At 41.9% G+C, this 23545-nt stretch overlaps 1 protein-coding gene across 1 annotated transcript in view; it reads right to left on the reverse strand.

Moving 5' to 3' along the window:
* Positions 1 to 19433, reverse strand: part of LOC311233148 (uncharacterized protein) — a gene marked incomplete at its 3' end in the record, with an annotated part of 94413 nt that extends 74980 nt beyond the window's left edge. Inside the window, exons 1-2 of the mRNA XM_084320039.1 lie at positions 19380 to 19433; positions 18161 to 18446 (exon numbers count right to left, since the gene is read on the reverse strand). Of these exons, the coding sequence (XP_084176165.1) occupies positions 18161 to 18242 (82 nt within the window). The 5' untranslated portion in view covers positions 18243 to 18446; positions 19380 to 19433. The remainder of the gene's footprint in view (positions 1 to 18160; positions 18447 to 19379) is intronic.
* Positions 19434 to 23545: the final 4112 nt, after the last annotated feature.

Consider the following 23545-nt stretch of genomic DNA (forward strand, 5'->3'; position numbering starts at 1 on the left):
TTCCCTCTCTCAGTCAGAGCTCAGCAGAGCCACGTGCGTGTTCCTGTTTTGAAATGGATTCGTGCATGAGTGGACTCTGGGACACGTTGTTTTGGGTAAGTAAGTTATGTTATGTTGCGGGGATATAAGATATGATGGGATATAAGATATGAATGCTGGTAGTGTATGTTTGGTAAACCGCTCCAGTTCGACTGTGTGTGTGTGCGTATTGGCTTCGGTGATTCACTACATGGGTTTAACGGCTTGGGTTTTGATTATCACTTAATCAATGCAGAATCAATTTTATGCGTCTGTATGTGTACTACTGTCGTGAGTTTGTGACTCACATTGCTCTAATTTCAGCCTCCGTTATACGTTATTTGTTCCGTATGACTTGTTTCATATCTGTGTCTCGAACGTGCGCACGGTTTTTATTTATTTTTTGGCAACACGGGTTGCTAAAGAATTTAGGTTCGAGGTTGAAGAAAGTGCACTTTTAGGTTGAAAGAACGGCCCTAATGTCAACATATTTCAATATAAGCGTTATGTATGGTGATAACGAGTATATTGTTAACTTAGCTCTGCTCCCCCCCCCCCCGCTGATGAAAATGAAAGTCATACCGTGCAAGGTATGACGGTATGAAAAGAATTATACCGCCCAAGCCTAATAAAAGTGGATGTTAATGCTGTAGCCTCATATGTTGACTGATTTAAAAAGCTCAGCCAAGCTGTAAAGGAAATTATCAAATTCCATTGTGGAAATGAATGCGTTAAAAATATCGAGTTGCTGAAAAACTGGGCAACTTAACAGGAAGCTGGGCAACTTAACAGGAAGCTATCAGAACTAACAAAACAAGACCACTGACCCATTTAGCTAATGCTTAACCCAGTATACCAGGCTGAGATTTATTTAGCGTTGCACAAATAGATCAATACAGTCCATATTAACCTGTTAACCCCTAGCCATATTTTCAGAAACTTTGTCTAAAAGTATATAAGTAAATGGAAGATTGCTCCACTTCTACAAGGTTAATTTGCATGTTCTTGGTTGGACATCTATGGACCTCAGGGAATGTATTCCCAGTGTCTGAAATATTGTGTCTGTTACTATGCTTAAGTAAATTGTAATGAACCACAGGAGAATATAAATTATTATTATTCAGGTTTTTTTTCAATCTTTGACGATGAATAACACCATGATAACATTGACCAAAATCAGAAAGGAATGTCATGTTTGTGTCTCACAGGTCTAACAAACCTCAAGTTTCAAGTACAAGTTTGTTTATTAAATATCACAATAAAATACACTTACTTTACGGTGAAATGCTTGGTTCTGTATGAGCCCCTGAGAGTGTGCTTCATACAGTAAAAAAAGTAAGCAAAAAAAAAAAAAAAAAAAAAAAAAAAGGTAAAGGTAAAGACGAATATACAATAACCTCAACGTTATTGCCATAAAATACAATGTACTGTATATTGTTTCTTTACCTTTACCTTTCTGTGAACGTCTGAGAAAAAGCTGCGACTCAATCCGGAATTTTTCTATGCAACTGTCGTCATAATCCAAAAGTAAGTGATATGTGACTAAACAAGTAACCACCCCTCAAATATTGAAGATTTGTCTTGAGTGAAATTTAAGTAAATATGTGGTTGTCATCATTCATTTAAAATTGTATGCAAAGATATCACAACATCAAAATCCGGTCCCGATGCTATATGATAACATTGAATTATTGGCCCAAACCTACATTAGACTTGGAGGCAGACCTCTACAGTCGCCAATCGGGAGCGTTTCCCTTTTGATCAGCAGTGTTGTGCTAGTTACTGAAAAATAGTAACTCAGTTACTTTACTAGTTACTTACACCCAAAAGTAATGCGTTACTGTGAAAAGTAACTATTTAGTTACTTACCAAACTAAAACATTATTTCAATTGCTCCCATTAATGCCCTTACAGATTCGTACAGTCAAAATCTCAAAGTCAAAGTTATGTTTATTGTAATTTTTCCATTGACATGGAAGCACGAGATACAGCACTCAGGTCTCGGTTATAGCCATTTGATACTACATAAACTAGAATAAATAAATACTGATCCTCATGACAGACATACAAACTGATTCAATAACAATCCAGTAAAAACAAATCATTCAATAAAAACAGTGAATTGATTCTATCTCTAGGTCGTCCTTGGACGGGCCCTCCATCGGTGCTTCCAGTCATCCCGATCCTCCATGCATCTGGCTAGCTCGCCGGTGAATTCTGTTCCCGCATCTCTCCTGAGTACGTCCACGTAGGTTAATGTGGGACGTCCTCGTGATCGATGCCCGTGTGTTGGTTCCCACAGCACAAGTTTGCTGGTTGGCATCTCATGATGTCTCTGGCAGTGACCTGCCAGCCTCATTCTCCTGACTGCCACTTTCTCGCTCACCCTTAGCACCCCCCCATACAAGTTTGCATTAGTGACATGCTCATCCCTGTTGATGTTGAGCACCACACGCATCATTCTGGTGTAGCACCCATCCAAGGACTTCTGCAGGGTGGGCTTCAAGGTCCAGCATTCACTGCCATACAAAAGGACAGACTCAACTGTTGCATGAAAGAAGTTGAGCTTGATTTGACGGGAGAGGTTGGATTTCCACACACTGGTCATGCCGTTCAGAGCCCTCCATGCAAGCGCCTTCCTCACTTTTTTTTCTTTTCTTTTTATATATATATATTTTTTTTTAAACATACACATAAACATAACATAAAATTATATATACAAGCATTAATTAACAGTACACCTCCAATTTAAATCACCATTTGGATAAATGTATTATACGAGAAATATACCTAATACTTGCTATCTAATAGGGTGGACGGTATGGTCTAAAATTTATATCACGGTATAATTTGAAGCATAGACGGTAACGGTATATATCACGGTATCAGTGTTTCCGTTAGAATAATTTTTTTTGCCTGATAGGCAGGCTATATAAAGAATGACATCCTCAAGGCATGTAGATTTATAATATTTTAACTTAAAACTAGGCTACTTTTGCGTATAAAGTCATTATATTCCAAATAAAATAAGTCCAGAGTCGAGACTCCGTGCTGCTCCCATTGCAAACAGCGGGGCTGGATGCTGGATTTTGCTAGAAGCATATGTAGCTGCAGAGCCGCAGAGCCAGGGGCGCTTTCAGGTCTGGTCACAGGCCCGCTCAACAGTGCCCCCCCACCCAACGGCTGAATTGCCAATGGCTGAATTGGAGTATTGCACTGTGCAATACTCCAATTCAGCCATTGGCAATTCAGCCATTGGGTGGGGGGGGGGGGGGGGGGGGGCATTGTTGAGCAGGCCTGTGACCAGACCTGAAAGCGCCCCTGGCTCTGCGGCTCTGCAGCTGCATGCTATTCGCAAATCCACTGCTGCAGCCGTCCTCCCGCTGCAGCCGTCGTTATCATAACACTACACACATCATAATGTTTACAGCAAACTGTAGTTGATCACCAGGTATGTTTTATTAACGTAGAATAATTCATATAAGAAAAACGATAGGGAAATCTCGTACCTTTCTCCACTGGTTAAAAATGCCAGGAACTGAAATTGAAACTTGCTGTGCGCCGCGGTGATATGTGTTTATTATGAAATGACAATTGCATGTTGACACGCCCACTGCGCGAAGCCTCCTAAATAACTTTTTCCAGTTTGCACATATCTATTATCTATGACTAATTCTATCTATTTTTAGGGGCAAATGCGATTGAAATAGTCGCGCTGTGGTTACATGACGTCATTGCTATTTTAGAGCTGCTCTACCGGTTACACGGTATAGTCAAAATCCATACCGTAGAGCAAATTCATACCGTTTATACCGTATACCGTTTATACCGTCCACCCCTACCCTACATACATATGCTCTTGCTCGCTCCCCCCCCCCGGACCCCCACTTGGATAATCCATCCATTATCATTCGCTCCTTTCCAGGCACTACAATTCATATGCTAGCTTTTATTCTCTCCACCACTTCTAACCACATTGCAATTTTGGATTCACTGACATCTAAAATCCTTGCTGTAGATATTTCTAGATAAATCACATCGAGATATGTAAGAATCCAAACCGGTTGAAACCATTGTGATGCTATCAGCTTTTTAGCCGCTGTGATACCTGATAAAACTAATCTCTTTAGCTGTATAGGGACTGCAAACTCAAAAACATCATTCAACAGCAATACAGAGGGTTGTACAGGTATATCCAGAATAAAAAAATTGATAATTGCTGGGACACTTCTTTCCAGAATATCTTAACTGGTGGGCAATCCCAGTACATGTGCATAAATGTACCCTCATCCCCATTTGTACACAAGGTGCATCTGGAGTCTTGTTTAAGTCCCATTCTGTTCAATCTTATAGGTCAGGTATGTCCTATGAATATAGTTAAGATTTATTTGTTGATGGTCCGGGTTACGTGACGCAAGTCGAACGTTTGCCCAGGCATCTTGCCAATCAAAATTTATTTCCAGGTCTGGTATATCCCTCCTCCAGACTGAGTCACTTTAAGGTCTTGCTCGGACGAGTTGACCCACGAGCCCAGGTATTTGAAATCACCGACTTCCTTTAGAGCAGAGCCTCCTGTTGTCCTTAGAGGTGGATGATCCGGGAGGATGTTATACATTATGACCTCGGTTTTCTTGGCATTTAGCCTAAGGCCAACCTTGGCGCACTCTGTCTCCACTCTGCACAGGAGTTCCTGTGCCTGCTCCACGTGGTCAGAGAGCAGGCTGATGTCGTCCGCGTAGTCAAGGTCTGTTAGGACTATGGCGGGGTGTCGTCTCGATCTCCTTGGGGTCATTGTGAGACCAAGTTCCTGCTCCCGTCCATTGATGGCCTTCCTGAGCGCATAGTCGAGGACTATGACGAAAAAGGGGGCAAGGGTGTCCCCTTGCATCACTCCAGCCAGGATGTCAAATTCTTCACTCTTGCCGTCTGGGGTTACCACCTTGGCCCTTGTACCCGTGTGCATGGTCCCTATGGCCCGGAGTAGATTGGGAGGGACTCCGTAGGCCTCGAGTATCCTCATCATCACGGCTCTGTGTATCGAGTCAAAAGCCTTTTTGAAGTCGATAAAGCACAGTACCGCTGTCAGGTTGTTCTTCTTCACCTCCTCGATGATTCTTCTCAAGGCCAAGATCTGGGCCACAGTGGTCCTCTTCTCTCGGAAACCATTTTGGTTCTCCCTGAGGTGGGAGTCGATGGCATTCCTTATCCGGTTTAGTATCATGCGATTGTACATCTTTGCAATGACACATGTCAGACTTATGCCACGGTAGTTGTCTGGCTTCGAGAGATCTCCGGACTTAGGCACTGGGATGATGTTATTGAGAGACCACATATCAGGCTGGTTGTTTTTCATCAGGGCATGGTTGCAGAACTCCAGGATGATGTTGTCAAGGTCACAGTTCTTATAGACCTCTGGGGGAATGCCGTCCAGCCCAGAACTTTCCCTGCTTCAGTGTGGATTTCACTTGGTAAACTCCCTGGCTGTGAAGGGACCATCGTCAATAGTGAGATTCGTGAGGACGGCAGGTATCGTCTCCTCATCTTCATCCACTGTCAAGTGTGTTCCCAGTAGATTTCGGAAGTGAGTGAACCAGGTGGTCACCCTCTCCTCTGGGCTGTTGCCTTCTACCTGTCCCTGCTTCGACCTTTTCCTCCCACTCATCTCATTGATGACCCTCCATGCCTCCCCGTACTGCTGTTCACCATGCGCTGCCTCCACTCTCTGCACCTTCTCCATCAACTCCTCCCCCCTTATCTTGTCGTAGGTATCGAACAAAAGCCGTTTGGCCTTTTTCAGTACCTTGCGATTCTCTGCAGTTTTCTTCAATAGAAAACTAATCCATTTCAATTAAAACCTAGTCTAATTCAGTAAAAACTGATTTAATTAAATAAGACTAATATGATTCACTGATTGAAAAATTAAGAGATAAGTGCCATAAGTAAGGGATAATGTATGTACGAGGTCATTGTCGCAAAATAATTGACCAACACAGAGTTTAAAATACCGAGGCGCAGCGCAGAGGTGTTTTAAACGTCAGTGAAGGTAAATAATTTTGCGACAATGATCGAGTATAGCTATACATTATCCCGCTTATTACATGGCTAACTTACTAACAATATACCTAATTCATTTTACATCGACAAGACGAGATAAAATGCCGACGCAGTTCTGTTCTGGCTCCGCTGTCATCGTCACAGACACTCCGCTGTCAGTGCAGCCAGCAGGTGTGTCTGATTGGCTGCACTGATGCAGTGTGTCAGTGGCCTTCATTGCGAACAGCTGCGCACAGCGGTCATTATTGTTCCACAGAGGTCCGTTATAGAGTAATATCGGACCTCTGACGAGCGCTATTGACCAATCACAAGCAAGCATTTCGGCGAATGTGAAAACGCCATGTAATAAAGTGCTACAGTGCAGTGTGCAGAGGCATGGCAATGATGAACTGCGATGAACTGTTCAGTAGTCTCACAGCATCCGGGAAGAAGCTATTCTTCAGCCTGGTGGTTCTTGCCGGGATGCTGCGCAGCCTCCTGCCTGAAGGGAGGTGTAACCAGTCTGTGGGCACGGTCACGCATGATGCTGATTTAGGGCTGGGCGATATGACGATATTATATAAATATCGGGTACAGTTCATTAACGATTTTAAACGTATCGTGGATATCGTGATGTTTTGCCCTCGCGTTAGAGGATTGTGTCGCATCAATCTGGTCCACTTTGAAAAAAGTTTCAGTCAAGCGACCTGCACAACCCCGCCCCCACACACACACGCTACTGCATCAAAGTTACTTATGATTAACAAAGGCATTCGTTTTGTGGCATTAACGTTATATAGTTACACGTTCAATAACATCAGCATATTTACCCGACCATAGCTAGCATTGTTGGTCATACATATCTCAGTTCCTTCCTTTGCTCAGAGAGCCTGTACTGAATTGTACCCATTCTGCAATCTGTTAATAAAGTTTTCAATCAGACAAATGTGACTCGGCGTCACCAAACCCGACTTGGTGCGGCGAGATACAAGCATCAGAAAATGGGAAAATGTCTTGCACTTCAGAAAATCGAAGAAATCGAAATCTTGCTGTTTTGACTGCTTTGAAATGTCATTGCTCTGTTCCCTTATTTGCAAACTTTAATACAACTTGTAAATGAGTTAATTATGTTAGATTGTCCGACAGTATTGTGTCTCAATACTGTGGAAAGACTACAGATGAGGGCTTACGCTGCGTGGTCTGTCTGCGCGTGCTTCATGCATTAATTGAAACACACACAAGGACACAAGCTCTCCTTTCTTAGCAGAGCGAACGAAAATGTTAATACACTTATCTTAACGTTATAAGTTATAGCAACTTAACTTGTGACAAACGCAGTGTCTATATTAAAAAGACCTTCATCATAAAACGCGAGTTGGGTGTATTGTCATTAAACAACATTAAAACACATTTAGAATGTCACAAATTTTATGAGCGAAAGAATTTCGTTCGAGTGGATTTATGGCAACCTAATGCCATAAGAAAGAAAATTAATTCAATAGGGAAACTAAAAGAAAATAACAAACAACTTAGGTATTATATTTCGTCAGCATTTTCCATACAGGCATTTCACGTTGGGTTTAATTTCAGCCATTGTTATGCTTTATCGTCATTAAACATCCACTTGTAAACAGCTGTCCTTATTTTAATGTTGCGCTTTGTTATTGCGTGGCTTGAATCTGCGGCAGTAAGCCAGATAAACAAATTTATTAACGCGTCTTTCAAGATGCGCTATTGGTCAGGACAGGCAGCCACGGCGGTGACGTCATTAAGTTGATGGCTATTGATGGATATAAACAGCGTTTTGACAGTGCTCTGCTGATATGATATTTTTGCCGAGTGGTTGCGCGAGTTGGACGTTTTATTTACTTGATCACCGTGATTGTGAAACGTGATTCCGGAGTGATACCAATGCATTCCGTTTCTTTCAGAGCGAGAGAGGGGGAGGGATAGTGTGTGTGCGAGCAGCGAGCTGTGCTCCGTGTTTCTCACATTGTCGCTCTCATGGTTCAGATGCATGGTTCAGAGATGCATGCTGAATGGCAGAGTGCGTGTGTGTACGAGCAGCTCATGTGAGCCGCGGTTTTTCCCTCCCGTCTTTTAGAAGCTAGCGATAACAACAATAACACTGTTATGAATTATCTCTCGCAGTTCATTCAAGCGGGCTACGTGAACCATCAGCCACTGCTGTGTGACGAGGTTTGGTGTTTGTCACCCGCCCCGCTGTCTAAACACTCCTGCTTTCCAATTGCACCCGCTGCTGAGAACAGCAATGTCAGGAATGTCAGAGCATGTGATGCTTCTGAACCAATCACGTTATCAGAAATCTGCACCAGCCCAATGAGAGCTTGTTGCTTGTGACAAACCCCTCAGTGCCAGACAGCTGTGACTCATAATGATATTGGGGATGATATTATCCACTTTTAGACTTACAAGGTCTGTACGACAAGTCATTAGGAAGGGCACACCTCTATCAGCTGAGTAACAATGTTCATCAAAGTGTTGAGTGCTACAGTGTAGGTTAGTATATTAGGACAAGTGTATATAATACATTATATAAATACTAGGTCCATAATATATAGGCCTAATACTTGGAGATTGCTCATCACTGGGGCATGTCATAGAAGACAGTGTAATGGCATAGAGTTGCACTTACATAGCAGGGAAATATAATATAATATAATTTCTTGCCACAACCCATGCTGTTCCTCATACTAGCTCTGGATAGTTAACCACAAACTAATGCAAAGTCAACGGGGTCAAGCACCCGTCTGTACAAGCTAACTGGGGCACACTGAAATCTACTTTGTGTGCACTGTGAAAGTAAGGAGCTTGACCCCATTGACTTTGGTAAGTAGGAAAGAAGAAGGTTAACCTTCTTAACCTTCTACTTAAAGGATAACTCCAACATTTTGGGAAATTAGCTTATTTAACATCTTCCCTGGAGTTAGACAAGAAGATACATACCTTTTTTGTCTCTGTGCGTGCATTTAGCTTTGGGAACAGACGCTCCGTTAGCATAGCTTAGCTTCATCACTGGAAGTGAGGCAGGACAGTACCCTGACGTTCCCTACAGGTTTGTTGATATTCTCATTCCTTCAAAGGATCTGAACCGATTGAAGTTTATGGATACCATGACTTAAAATCCTCTTACCTTGACGATTAAAAGCCTCCCCAATTTAGAAAACAGTAATCCAATGGCTGGTATTGATATACTACTAACTACTGCACGCTAACGGAGCTAACCGGACACTCAAGCAGATAGCGAGAGCAATGACTTCCTTTCTGGGGGGTTTCAAAATAAAAGAGCGACGTCTATAGCAGCGGAAAACGTTTATTTTGTACATTATCTAACGTTAACACGAACCTAAACTAACTTTAGGTTAGTTGTAACGTTAGTTTAGGTTCGTGTTAACGTTAGATAATGTACAAAATAAAGGTTTTCCGCTGCTATAAACGTTGCACTTTTATTTTGAAAACCCCAGAAAGGAAGTCATTATATTTGCTTTACACATCCTGTTCTGCGTTAGCTCCGGTTAGCTCCGAGCGTCCAGTAGTTAGTAGTATATTATCAATACCAGCCATTGGATTACTGTTTTCTAAATTGGGGAGGCTTTTAATCGTCAAGGTAAGAGGATTTTAAGTCATGGTATCCATAAACTTCAATCGGTTCAGATCCTTTGAAGGAATGAGAATATCAACAAACCTGTAGGGAACGTCAGGGTACCGTCCTGCCTCACTTCCAGTGATGAAGCTAAGCTATGCTAACGGAGCGTCTGTTCCCAAAGCTAAATGCACGCACAGAGACAAAAAAGGTATGTATCTTCTTGTCTAACTCCAGGGAAGATGTTAAATAAGCTAATTTCCCAAAATGTTGGAGTTATCCTTTAAGGTTAACCACTACAGAAGGTTAACTTTTCCACAACCACACTACAGGTTAACCTTTCACTACCACACTACAGAGGGTTAACCTTTCACTACCACACAGAAGGTTAACCTTTCACTACCACACTACATACGGTTAACCTTTCACTACCACACTACATACAGTTAACACTTTCACTACCACACTACATAAGGTTAACCTTTCACTACCACACTACATACGGTTAACTAGAGCCATATGAAATCCGCGTTCACGGAATCGACCAATAAAAATGGAATCAACTGCAAAACGTGGAATATTGCAGAATTTGGCCTAATCTGGACTGAAATTCCGTTTTTGGGTGGAACGCTTGGTGCAAAGCAAACATGACCGGGGAGGCGGGGACACTAGAGCGGGTTACACACAACACGCAGCAGTGCTCAAGCGTCTGGCTGCTTTGATGTTAACATCGTCAAGAAGCTAAGAAATTCCGCAATAAGCCCTCAATTCAGAGCAGAACAGTATCCTAATGACTTTTATGCCTCCGGCGATAAGGTGTTTTGCTAATTCCGTTCAACGTTCCGTGGACTGGACCCGCAAAAACACGTGCGACACTATTGTGATTAAATAGCCATGTAACGTTAGGACATAGGACAGATGGAAATGATAGCTTCTAGCTAAATCTGGTGCACCCATCTATTTGTTTAATGCAAACGATTGTCATTATACACTGCCCTTTATAAACGAAATAAACTTAAATAGCTATGAAACGTTACAGTACATAGGACTATAGATGGAAATGATAGCTTCTAGCTAAATCCTGTGCACCCATCCATTTGTTTAATGCAAACGATTGTCATTATACACTGTCCTTTATAAACGATAAGGGTTGGTTCGGGGGGGGAAGTCATTGCGACATACTAGCGTCATGTCCAAGGGGTGTACTTGTACATCAAGCTGCCTCACGCTACGGAAACAGGAGATAGGCTCCTGCCCCATGTGCCGTTACGGCTCGAGAACCATTGGTTCTCAAAAGGCAACTTCTTCTTCTTTATAAACGAAATAAACTAAAGGTGCCTAAATTATGCATTACTATATTTCATCACAATATAATAGATGATATAGCTAGGCTACTGACATTGTCATTGTGATAATGTCAGTAGTAGCTAGCTGTATCTATTGTTTACACTTGAAATGTGTATTTTTATTTTGTCACAATATTATTTGAAAAATATTGTGTAAAATTGAACTGTATTTCTGAGTTGCAGCACTTAAAAACATTAAATGGACTGTTATATCTTATTCAATTGTTTGCATTTATTCATTCCCACTTATTGGACACTATTTCTGATGGTAAAATTAGCATAAAAGCTAAATACAGAATTCTGAAATATTAAAGGTGACATGCATTATAAATGTCTTTTTTGAGTCTCTAGCATTGTATTATAGTAATAGGAGTTAGTATCAATGTGTTTTTGTGTCTAAATACCATATTGGCGGATTGCTCTCATTCAGCTCAGACCATTTCCTGCTAGATTTAATTAGGTCATCCTGATTTGAGGCATATGTTGACGTCAGCGGGCGCTGGGTAAGCAGACAGTGATCCGATTGGCTCTGTGGTTGTAGCGGTTTGACAGAGCGAGCGAGAGAATCAGATAGACCCTCGCGACAGAGCACACATACACACTGTGCCGCACGGAGCGGCTCCCGAATCGAGAGAGACCACCGCAAACACTCCGCGCGCAGGTCCCCCCCACCCCCCCGAACAGGAGAGAGAAGGGGACCCGCACAGAAACACCGCCCCGCGGAGAGCAGAATATATCTCTCTCTCTCTACAGCCTGAGGCTGAAAAATTATGGTTTTTGAGTACTTGATTAGAAATATAAAACAATGCATTTAAAAAATAAAAACGTACAGATGTCTTCAATAGACTCACAGGAATTGTGTAAAGTTGCCCAAATAGTGCTGGGAATAGCAATGCAGGTCCCCTTTAAAACGGAAAAAACGAAATTTGGGAAAATAAAATGGAATTTGGAAAATAATCAAACGGATTTCATATGGCTCTAGGTTAACCTTTCACTACCACACTACATACGGTTAACACTTTCACTACCACACTACAGAAGGTTAACCTTTCACTACCACACTACAGAAGGTTAACTTTTCACTACCACACTACATGTTAACCCTTTCACTACAACACTACAGAAGGTTAACCTTTCACTACCACACTACAGAAGTAGGGGTGCACGATATTGATTTTTTGACCCAGATACAGATAACTTTATGCTCCTCAAGGCCGATAACCGATATTTATTGTATTATAATTTTTTTTTTTAAATGTATATTCCTGTAGTTTTGACCTAACCAGATTTATCATGACATGAGCGTTACTACCAGGGGTGTAGCTGGGGGGGGCTTAGGATTTGTTTTACTAGACATCACTCAGGTGTATTATTGATACTATGTTTGTTTCTGAAGTGTGTGTGTGTGTGTGTGTGTGTGTGAGAGATATATAGAGAGAGGGGGGGTGAGAGAGATGAGGAAGGGGCAAGAGAGAAAGCGAGCTGGGAGTGTGTGTGTGAGAGAGAGGGGGGGGTGATTACTCAGCCCTTGTGTGTGTGAATGTAACAAGTTCCTAATGTTTTCTTTCCCCTATTATTTCATGCACACTTTATTCATTGTTTTAAATTATTATTTTCTTTTAAGTTATTTTATGCATCACGGTTTTGAATTTGATGCAAATTTGCAATGCATGAGGGTCATCCTTTTGTGTTAAATGGCTGCATAAAGCAAGCATTTGTTGACTCGCATGTTGATAAGAGTATTAAAACTTGGAACTTGAAAAAGATCTGTTTAAAGGTAGAAAAAAATTATAAATAAAAAATGAGATTCAGACTGTCCAGGTCCGCTCCAACCACAGAGCTTGCTTTTTTGACCAGTTTGTTTATTTTGTCTGTGTTGGTGTTGCCCCTCCAGCATACCACAGTGAAGAAGAGGGCACCAGCAACCACAGACTGGTAGAACATCTGCAGCAGTTTGCTGCAGACATTAAAAGACCTGAGCCCTCTCAGGAAGAACAGTCTGCTCTGTCCCTTCCTGTAGAGGGCCTCGATGTTGTTCGTCCAGTCCAGTTTACTATCACTTGACCCAGGGTTGTTCCCAGCCTAGTGCGACTCAAGGTTCTTTGGTAGACTATTGCATTGGTCCATTCATTGAAGATGAACGCAATGCGACATCCTTTACTAGGCTCACCCACCAACAGTGCAGGTGCTGAACTGCTGATCCGAATGTATTAGGTAAAAACCATATTATGCGTTTATCAATAAATAAATGGCCCAGAATCTACAGCTACGCCCCTGGTTACTACTATGAACAAAACGAAGCCAAGACAACAGTTTTGACTGATAAAGTGACCATATTTATTTTTCCAAATAAATATAATTTGAATAAAAAAATTCACAATCCGTCAATAACTTATAATACATCCAACCTAACAAGTCACCTGCAACATCAAAGCCTACGACGACGCGCGAGCAGCTAAAGCTGCTGTGAATCCAAAGCCAACTACAAAAGGAACCCGCGGCGCTTGTACCTATTGACGAGGCGTTTGCTAAATTAAAGAAGTTTGACAGAAATGACCCAAGGGCTCAAGCCGCTAGCTTTTAAGCAGTGCTTGGTGGTGCAAATTAACCTGGCTACTACGGAGCAATAAGTGACTGCGTATTCAACCAAGGGTTGCATCACAGTCATGAAAGGGGCTAGCCCCTTACGTGACTGCGATCTGCAAGCCAGGGGCTTTTGGTATCCGCAGTCACTCTCAGCTATGTACCTACCAGGCTAGTTTGGACCACCAAGCGCTGCTTCTGAGCTGGGGGTGGGTCAAAATATATCAGATATGAATTTCAAAAGGTACCCAGCGTACAATATGGGTTTCACACAGCGAGGCGCTGGGGTCTGAAAGCGCATGCGCACCAGGCTATTTGGCTGCCTGGTGTGCATGCGCCGTGACACCAACGGCGGAAATACACGGCTTGCTCTGTAAGTACCACTCGTTTTGTAACAATGATTTAAACTGTTTATTAGCAACTCCGAGCTTTCAGACCCCAGCGCCTCGCTGTGTGAAACCCATATTGTACGCTGGGTACCTTTTGAAATTCATATCTGATATATTTTGACCCACCCCCAGCTTTGATTGATTGATTGATTGATTGAAAACTTTATTAACAGATTGCAGAATGGGTACAATACAGTACAGCTCAATACAACAACAGTGGACTGGAGGATGAAGACCAGAAAAAGACTTTCGGCTTTTTTACATACCGTGGTCCTCCATTTTCAATTCATCAAAACATTTAGAGACATACAAATATACAGTAGTTTCATAAAAATGCTAAAATGCTAAATATATGCAATATATAATCTAATAATCCAATAATCTAAATCTAATATATAATATAAAAATGCTAAATGCGTGGGTCTTTTGTCTTTAATGTTAGCTTGCAAACTCAAATACTGTCTTGGTAAGCCTCATAATGAATTGTTTGGGGGGAAAAAGGAAAAACATTGTGATGTGTATCGTCGAAAGGTCAGAAAATATTGTGATATCATATTTAGGCCATATCGCCCAGCCCTATGCGGATTGCTCTGTCCATGCGTCGGTTGTTGTAGGTATCAGAGATGTCTGGTAAACTGCATCCGATGGTCCTCTGCGCAGACTAGGGATGGGTACCTTTTAAAAATGTACCTACCGAAACATGTCGGTACTACCGTGTATCGATTCACACACACACGCTCCGATGGCGGTGAAAGACGCATCAGATTAACCCAGGATTCGTAACATAAAGTCCTTACCTCACATCTGATGTAGTGCAAAAAGATTAATCCAATTCCTGATCGCCATTCCAAATATTGATCACGTTTATTGATCCAACGTTATATGTCCAAAACCCATAATCCACGCTGCTCCGAGTGTCCCCAGTCCATCTGTTATAACGATACTGCATGCCCGAGAAGTAAAACCTGGACCTGACTTCTTAGATCGATGCACAGCCCCAGCCAGAGGGATTCCAATTATGTGAAATACCATCCGGGAGACGTTAGGCGGCGGTATTTGCCCTTTGCGAGCTCAGACCCATTCCCAATGATAACGTCTGACTGGATGTATGAAAAATTAATAGATATAGCGAATAAAAGAAATATCGATTAAAACCAGAGATATCTCGGGTCTTGGCGCCCAGCGCATGGCGAGTTAACCCGACTTATCTCTGGTTTGGCCTCCAAAGGGTCAACGGCACAATACATGTTTTCAAACTCTCTTTGGGTGTTTGCAATTCATGGGGAGTATATGTCTCCGATATCTTGGTACAGTGGGCAGGTTGTTAGAAAGTGTAGCTCAGTTTCCACCTCTGCTCTTGAAACACTACTATCTCCAAACTTCCACTCCTCTCAAAACTTTATTTTGTTATGTGCTCCTTCCATAGTTTCACACATTTGTAACCAATTTAACGTTATTAAGCTAACGTTAGCTAATCGTCGGACATAACATTAGCTCCCTAGGCTACAGTGCAAGTGCAGTCAGGACAGAAGAGTAGCGGATGTGACGTCGGTAAACAAGCCACAAATAAGGCTGTTATGTAAGACCAAAACACACCGCAGAGCGGGTCGCGTGTAGCTTTATGCCAAGCAAGCAGTGCAAAAACTTACCGTAGTGGCATGCAGTAATGCGCCTTTCATTTTCCGCCGCCCAGCGCCCAGGTCGCGCGGAAATAGGCTGTCTATTGCCATTCTCTTTGACAAACTCTAACCTTAACCAGCTCCTTAACAACGCCTAAACTTAACCGTTCTAACCTTAACCAACTCCGAAACAATGCCTAACCTTAACCATAGAAATTATATTGCCATTCTCTTTGACAAACTCTAACCTTAACCAGCTCCTTAACAGCGCCTAAACTTAACCGTTCTAACCTTAACCAACTCCGAAACAATGCCTAACCTTAACCGGCGAAAGAATACACGTTAAAAAAAATCACGTTAAAAAATATTTTCGATGGGATTCGAACTCGCCAGCAAACAAGCCATAGGATCCACAGCCATGTGTCCTTGCCAATTGAGCTAGTGCCAGATAGTGAATAAGAGGCGGTGACTTATATATATTGAGCTCCAACCAAGGCGGGATCTCATGCGCATGCGCGGGCACCTCGCGCGAGCACGCCGGCGCACGCACGCACCTGAGCGAGCACGCCGCCGCCGGTGCACGCACGGTAGCATTTGTCTGAAAAGAAGGGCGCTTTACCGCACTAGCGTGCGGTGACGAATGCGGAAGCATTTTTGCACTGCTTGCTTGGCATTAACGTACAGGCGAGCGGGTCTTCTCCAAAGCGGGGGACACAGTGAGTGTGGAGCGAAGTACAGCAGAGTAGTTCATTGCTGCTAGATTGTTTGTTTGTTTAATCAGTTGTAAAATACTTTAATTTATTTGTTATTTAAATATATAGATGTGTATTTGACTATTTTTTTTATCAGCAGCTAGAGTGGTTTGTTTACCCTTGTTTTATACTTGTTATTTTGTAAAATACAATACCTTTATTTATTTTGTATTTAAATATATAGATGTATAAATTTTTAGTTAATTTGTAAAACATATTTTTTTTAAATAAACATAACATTTATTTAAAGATATGTGTGACTGTGTGTATATATGTTGTTCTAAATAAATAATAACTATTTGTATAGCACCTTTGATACAGGGGATTGCAGTTCAACATGCTTTACATCAGTAAGATGTAAATAATAATACATTATTAATTTATTAAATATTAAGTTTGAATTTTTTTTTTACAACTGAGGTAGGTAGATTACATTTTTAGAGACTAAAGTACCGAAAAAAGGTACTGTTGGGTACCGGTACAAATGTGAAAGGTACCCATCCCTAGCGCAGACCTTACAACCCTCTGTAGCGCCTGCTTCTCTGCTGCTCTGCAGCTGCTGTACCATGCTGTGATGCAAGAGGTCAGTACACTCTCCACCACACATCTATAGAAGGATCTAAGGATGTTGTGTCAAGCCCGCCCCTTTCAGTTTCCTCAGGAAGTACAGGCGCTGATGAGCTTTTTTGGCGAGGCTCAGGGTGTTGTCGCGCCACGTTAGGGTGTTGGAAATGTGCACCCCAAGATATTTGATACTGGGAGTCACCTCTACAGCTGTGCCATCGATGTAGAGAGGGGGGGGGGGCATGCTGGTCTTGCGTAAGTCTATAATCATCATCTCTTTAGTTTTTTTTACGTTTAGGATGAGATTGTTCTCCTTGCACCACATTCCCAGTCCATCTACCTCCTCCCTGTATGCAGACTCATCCCCTTTTGTGATGAGCCCCACCACTGCGGTGTCATCCGCAAACTTCACTATGAGATTGTTGTCATAGTGGGCTCTGCAGTCATGTGTGAGCAGGGTGTAAAGTAGTGGGCTAAGGACACAGCCCTGGGGGGATCCTGTGTTGAGGATGATGGTGGAGGATACTGTGTTATTGATCCTTACAGATTTGAGTCTGTTTGTCAGGAAGTCCAAAGTCCAGTTGCAGAGTGCTGACAGTTTGTTCACCAGTGTCTGTGGGATGATGGTATTGAAGGCAGAACTGAAGTCCAAAAACAGCACAAGTCTGTTGATCAACTTGACCGTTTCCAGTGAATGACACCTGACAAAGTCAGGTCGTCTTATATTCACGGTCTAGATACCAGAGGTATTGATATGTATCCCCTTTTCCGCTAAGTTAGAATGATGTGTAGCGTCACTTAACGTTTCATAATGGTACCACTAGCTTCATGCTATCTTAAAAACTGAGCTATGGCCTTCAAAAGACAGTGATGGTTTGGATTTTTGGACATAGCGTAGTATGAAATACTTGCCAGTAGTGTAAGGATGCATAGCCATTAGCTAGCTTATTTACAGAGACTTGTGGTTGAGGTAGTAGTAGAGTAAACAAACACACCCACAACGTGTCTCCGCATGACAGGAGTCAGGACTGCGCTCAAGCTCGCTACCGCTCACTACCAATTAATCTACATAAAAATAACTCAGTGACGAACCATTTAGTAACGGTAATGGAGTTACTGAATTTAAAAAGTAATGCGTTAAGAGTACTAGTTACTGCCAAAAGTAACAGCGTTACTGTAATGTGTTACTTTGTCCCAACACTGTTGATCAGTGATGTGAGAATAATGTCCAATGGACTTAGATTTTACAAACCTGTTGTGTGCATCTTCATTTCAGGAGTCAGAACATCCAGCAGATCACGCTGGCGATCCATCTCTCCTTCATACTCCTCCATAGTTAATTTGGACAGGAGTGGAATGAAATATCTCTTCAGCAGCTGCAGTCAACCTGATCTCAGCATCTCTGCAGACAGGTTGGGTAGTTAGTTGATCTCAGCAGACAGGTTGGGTAGTTAGTTGATCTCAACATCTCTGCAGACAGGTTGGGTAGTTAGTTGATCTCAGCAGACAGGTTGGGTAGTTAGTTGATCTCAACATCTCTGCATAGACAGGTTGGGTAGTTAGTTTATCTCAGCATCTCAGCAGACAGGTTGGGTAGTTAGTTGATCTCAACATCGAAAAATCTAAATATTTCACAACACTACTGCTCAACCCACACACCAAAACAAAGAAAACACATTAGTATGGTGTTTTTCCCTTGTACAACCTCACTCTTTAACCAGAATGAACATTACTATTTGTCCAAGTGCATATTTGCAACATATAGATTCCATGGCTACTATCAAATGAACTAGAAGTTACACTTCACACATACCATTAATTCACTGAGAAACATAGATAAACGTTTTTTAGTTTTACTTTTAACTACTTGCAGTTGCATGTCCTAAACTACATAGGGAATGTTAATGAACTCAAAACTTCACTATTCCTACTTTAAACTTTGACCGTAAAGCAGAACCAAGCAGAAGTATGATGAATTGAAAATGGGGGACCCTGATGTAAACAAGACGAAAGTCTTTCTCTGGTCTGCATCCCCTTAACAATTGTGTGTATTGAGCTGTACTGTATTGTACCCATTCTGCAATCTGTTAATAAAGTTTTCAATCAATCAATCAATCAATCAGAACCAAGCATAAACAAACTTGAAACTTGACTAAGTGCATTTGTGAAATGTACTTCAACAAATAACCTTATTCAAAATGATTGTCAAGTGTTCAGGGCCCCAGCATTGAACAAACATTTTTCAATATACACAACTATAACAATAGCGTCTCCAATTACCCGCTGGCGTGTGAACGCAGTCTGTAGCTTATAACCTGACAGTCGCCATTTTCAAAAAAATGCTGCGGTATGTCGCTATGCGCACTCGTACTTTTTAAACTGGATATAAAATACTCAAATCAGTTAGCAATGCGCTAGACAGCGTTTAGCTTTAGGATGTAGTGTTTTTGTGTTTTCCACAGTGTACTGACCTGAAAAACGTAGGAAATGTATCACGGAATGAAGACACACCGTTCATTTATCTTTCCAGGATTCCTCTGAGGAGGAGGGGCCGGAAACACTCACCGTGGGGAACCTGAAGCAACGCCACCTGGACTCAATGGTTCCGCTCTTCTCTTCCCTAATAAACTAAGGCTTCTTCTCACAATACATGTGAAATTAAATACGTATGTTCTCACTTTGAATACTGTAATGTTTTGCTTGTTACAGCTGGCAAAAAAATTAAGTACTCCGGAATGCTTAAAATAATAATAATATAAACAATTGCAAAAAAATAAACTACAGCAGTAACAACAGTAGTACACAGTAGTACACACAAGCAGGGCTCTTTCGCCAAGAGAGGCGGCTGTTTGACGGCATTAGAGATTCTACATTTAAAGAAAAGTTGAGACATGTAATCGTGTCTATATAGATAACTAGCAGGAATACTAAGATTATCTCAGTCTCACTGCTGTTAGAACTCGTTTGAATTTAAAAGCTATGTAACATAAAATGGTCGGTCTGTCTTTCGAAATAAGACCCACGGACCACGGTGTAAGAATAATATCCATTGATTGATTGATATTGAAAAGTCTATTAACAGATTGCAGAATGGGTACAGTACAGTAGGCCTACAGCTCAATACATACAATTGTTAAGGGGATGCAGACCAGAGAAAGACTTTCGTCTTGTTTACATCAGGGTCCCCCATTTTCAATTCATCATAACATATATGACATACATGACATACAGATAGACAGTACTGCTACATCTATACATTTATGACATATCAGATTTGCAAATACAGTACTGTTTGTGATACAAAAAGTGTCCAGAAAAAGAGTGTGTATACATTTGATGTAGAAACTGTACATTGGGGGAGGTTGGGTGGGTGGGGTGGGTGGGTGGGAGCTGTACATTGGAGGTGGGGGGGGGGGGGGGGGGGGGGGGTTGGGTGGGGGGGGGGGGCACTTGGGTAGTGATTCACATTCCTTTACAGCTTTGGGTAGGGCGTTCCACATTGATGTGGCATAATTGCGAAACGTGTTTAGTCCCTTGTTTGAGCCGAATCTGGGTTTAACATGATTTGTGGAGCTCCCTCTGGTGTTGTGATCGTGGTATTCACTGAACTTTGGGAAGTATTTTGATCAAAATCACTTTCCAGGTCTGGTATATCCCTCCTCCAGACGGAGTCTAGGTGGAGGGTTTCATATGAGGATGTTAGTAATTGATGATAAAAATCTGAAACAAAACCTCTTGATGTCTCTCTTTCATAGAAGAATTTGTGGTATCTGTGGTGTACAATTGGTATATTTAATGGAACACTGTGAGCCTTCAAACATGCCAATAACTAAGTAATTTTGTTTTTAGCGCCTTTGAGGTGCTTTAGTACCATGAGGTGCACGCATAGTCGTAGTACCCTTGAATGAGTGCTCCTGCCAGAGTCTTCAGGGTATTCTTGTTTACCAGAGAGGAGATCTGGTACAAGAATCGAGTTCGTTGGTTGACTTTTTTTATTACATTGGATGCCATTTTGTCACAGGAAAGATTAGCCTCTAGGATGGAACCCAGGTAGGTAATTTCATCTTTCCTTGTGACAATATTGTCACCCACTGTAACCGAGAAGCCGTCGGTCTTGCTGAGTTTGTTATTTGAACCGAAGAGAATGGACTCTGTTTTGCCCATGTGTAATGATAGTTTGTTGTCGGCAAGCCATATGCATGATACCTTTTGATTTAACAAACCTGTTCTCATCTTAGGCTTCATCATAACATTCGTCAGACATCCAGCAGCCTGGTTTGATTGATTGATTGAAAACTTTATTAACAGATTGCAGAATGGGTACAGTACAGCTCAATACATACAATTGTTAAGGGGATGCAGACCAGAGAAAGACGTTCGTCTTGTTTACATCAGGGTCCCCCATTTTCAATTCATCATAACATATGACATACACCAGCGGTTCTCAACAGGGGTGCCGCGGCACCCTAGTTTTTATTTTATCTTTTTTAATTCTTTTTGGATTACAGAAAATTATCACTAAAGTGCCATCTGTTGCAGCTGCACTGTTTTCCATGAAAATACCATATTTGGATAAGTTTGACCATTTCTCAAAATCTGAAAATCATTATTTAATAAAACACAGAAAAGGAATACCAAGTTACTCTGGATAAAAAAAAACTTTACAGACAACATTGAGACAAAGCTTCCTGACACATCTCCATCCAAACTCTTGGAAGAACTCATTGAAATCTCATCCGATACCTGGAGAGCTAGTTTCAGAGTGTGGTGCTGAGTACCAAGTATCTCATGATGCAGCAGTTAAGGTGTTGATACCATTCAGCACCACATATCTGTGTGAAGCTGGCTTTTCATCCATGACAGCTGTGAAAACAAAATATAGGGCCAAGTTGAGCCTTGAGGATGACATGCGTGTTGCCTTGTCAAATATCTCCCCACGTATTGACCGTATTATTTGCCAACAGCAGCAGACCTCACATTGAGCTAGAAATGTCCACTGAGTGAACGAGTGCTTATTTTCTGTATTTATTTATATTTTTTGAGAAATGGTAACTTGGTGATCCTTTTCTGTATTTAAAAAAAAAATGATTTTCAGTTTTTGAGAAATGGTCACACTTATCCAAATATGCAATTTTTATGGAAAAGTGTGCAGCTGCAACAGATAGCACTTTAGTGATAATTTTCTGTAATTGTAGTGCGGGACACACTGTACAACTGTACAAGCAAAACTGTACATTGGAATATTGACAAAACCATACTTGGTCATTTACTGTACATTGGAGGGGGTTGGGTTAGGACATTTACAGGGGCCAGTTTAGAATTGCAGCCTCCCGTAGGTGTTCTTTGAGAGTGGTTTTGAAAGTGGGTAGTGATTCACATTACTTTACAGCTTTGGGTAGGGCGTTCCACATTGATGTGGCATAATTGCGAAACGTGTTTAGTCCCTTGTTTGAGCCGAATCTGGGTTTAACATGATTTGTGGAGCTCCCTCTGGTGTTGTGATCGTGGTATTCACTGACCTTTGGGAAGTATTTTGACATGTACATGGGTACCTTGGTCGTGTAGTGTATCTTGTAGACCAGGCCCATTGCAAGTTGCTGTACTCTGTCGTCTACTCTAAGCCATCCTAGGTTGTCAAAGTGGGCAGGGGTGAGGTGGGTTCTAGGAGTAAGGTCAAGCAGTAGTCTGACCAGTTTGTTTTGAGATGTTTGTAATTTTGTTTTTAGCGCCTTTGAGGTGCTTTGGTACCATGAGGTGCAAGCATAGTCGTAGTACCCTTGAATGAGTGCTCCTGCCAGAGTCTTCAGGGTATTCTTGTTTACCAGAGAGGAGATCCGGTACAAGAATCGAGTTCGTTGGTAGACTTGTTTTATTACATTGGATGCCATTTTGTCACAGGAAAGATTTGCCTCTAGGATGGAACCCAGGTAGGTAATTTCATCTTTCCTTGTGTAGCACCCTGAATATGTGGCTATTATTCAGAAGTGCTGACTTGCCTTTTATCTCTCCTTTGTGCACAAAGACATATTAACTAGTTTCCATTGATATTCCCTCGAACAATGACGCGAGTTTCTCCTTCTCTCAGCGGCTGGAATATGGATTATAAACAGTGTACTGAATCATATTCTATCCACCCCGTGCTTCCTGTGGGGCTAGTTGGCGGTACCAGCAGGGGGCGGCGGTGGCAGGCGGAGCGCACGAGAGAGGCATAGAAGAAGAAGCAAGTCAACTGGCACGGAAGTGAGACGAGCCAGCCTCTTCGGCGTTGAACGTGAACCGAGAAGGACGTGTCGTTGAGCCCCCGTTGTGGACCACACGGGTGATCGTATTGAATTTGAGTATATTACGGGTTATATCAGAAATATAAGCGTAGTAGCGTGTTGCATGTCCCCACTGAACAACCCTAGTGATACTACGAGTTATTCTAGAACAGTGGTTCTCAAACTTTTTACACCAAGTACCACCTGAGAACGTAGCTGGCTCTCCAAGTACCACCATATGACCGGCGTTAAAATACAGTCTATTCAGCTATGCACAGTTCACGCAGGAGGCAAATGTATTCCTAATACCATTATTTATTGTTAACTTTTGTCAGACACAGCCACAATGTACAAAGGGATAGCACTTGAACTAGCAA

Source organism: Notolepis coatsorum, assembly GCF_963971535.1.
Source record: "Notolepis coatsorum genome assembly, chromosome: 1".
NCBI lineage: Eukaryota > Metazoa > Chordata > Actinopteri > Aulopiformes > Paralepididae > Notolepis > Notolepis coatsorum.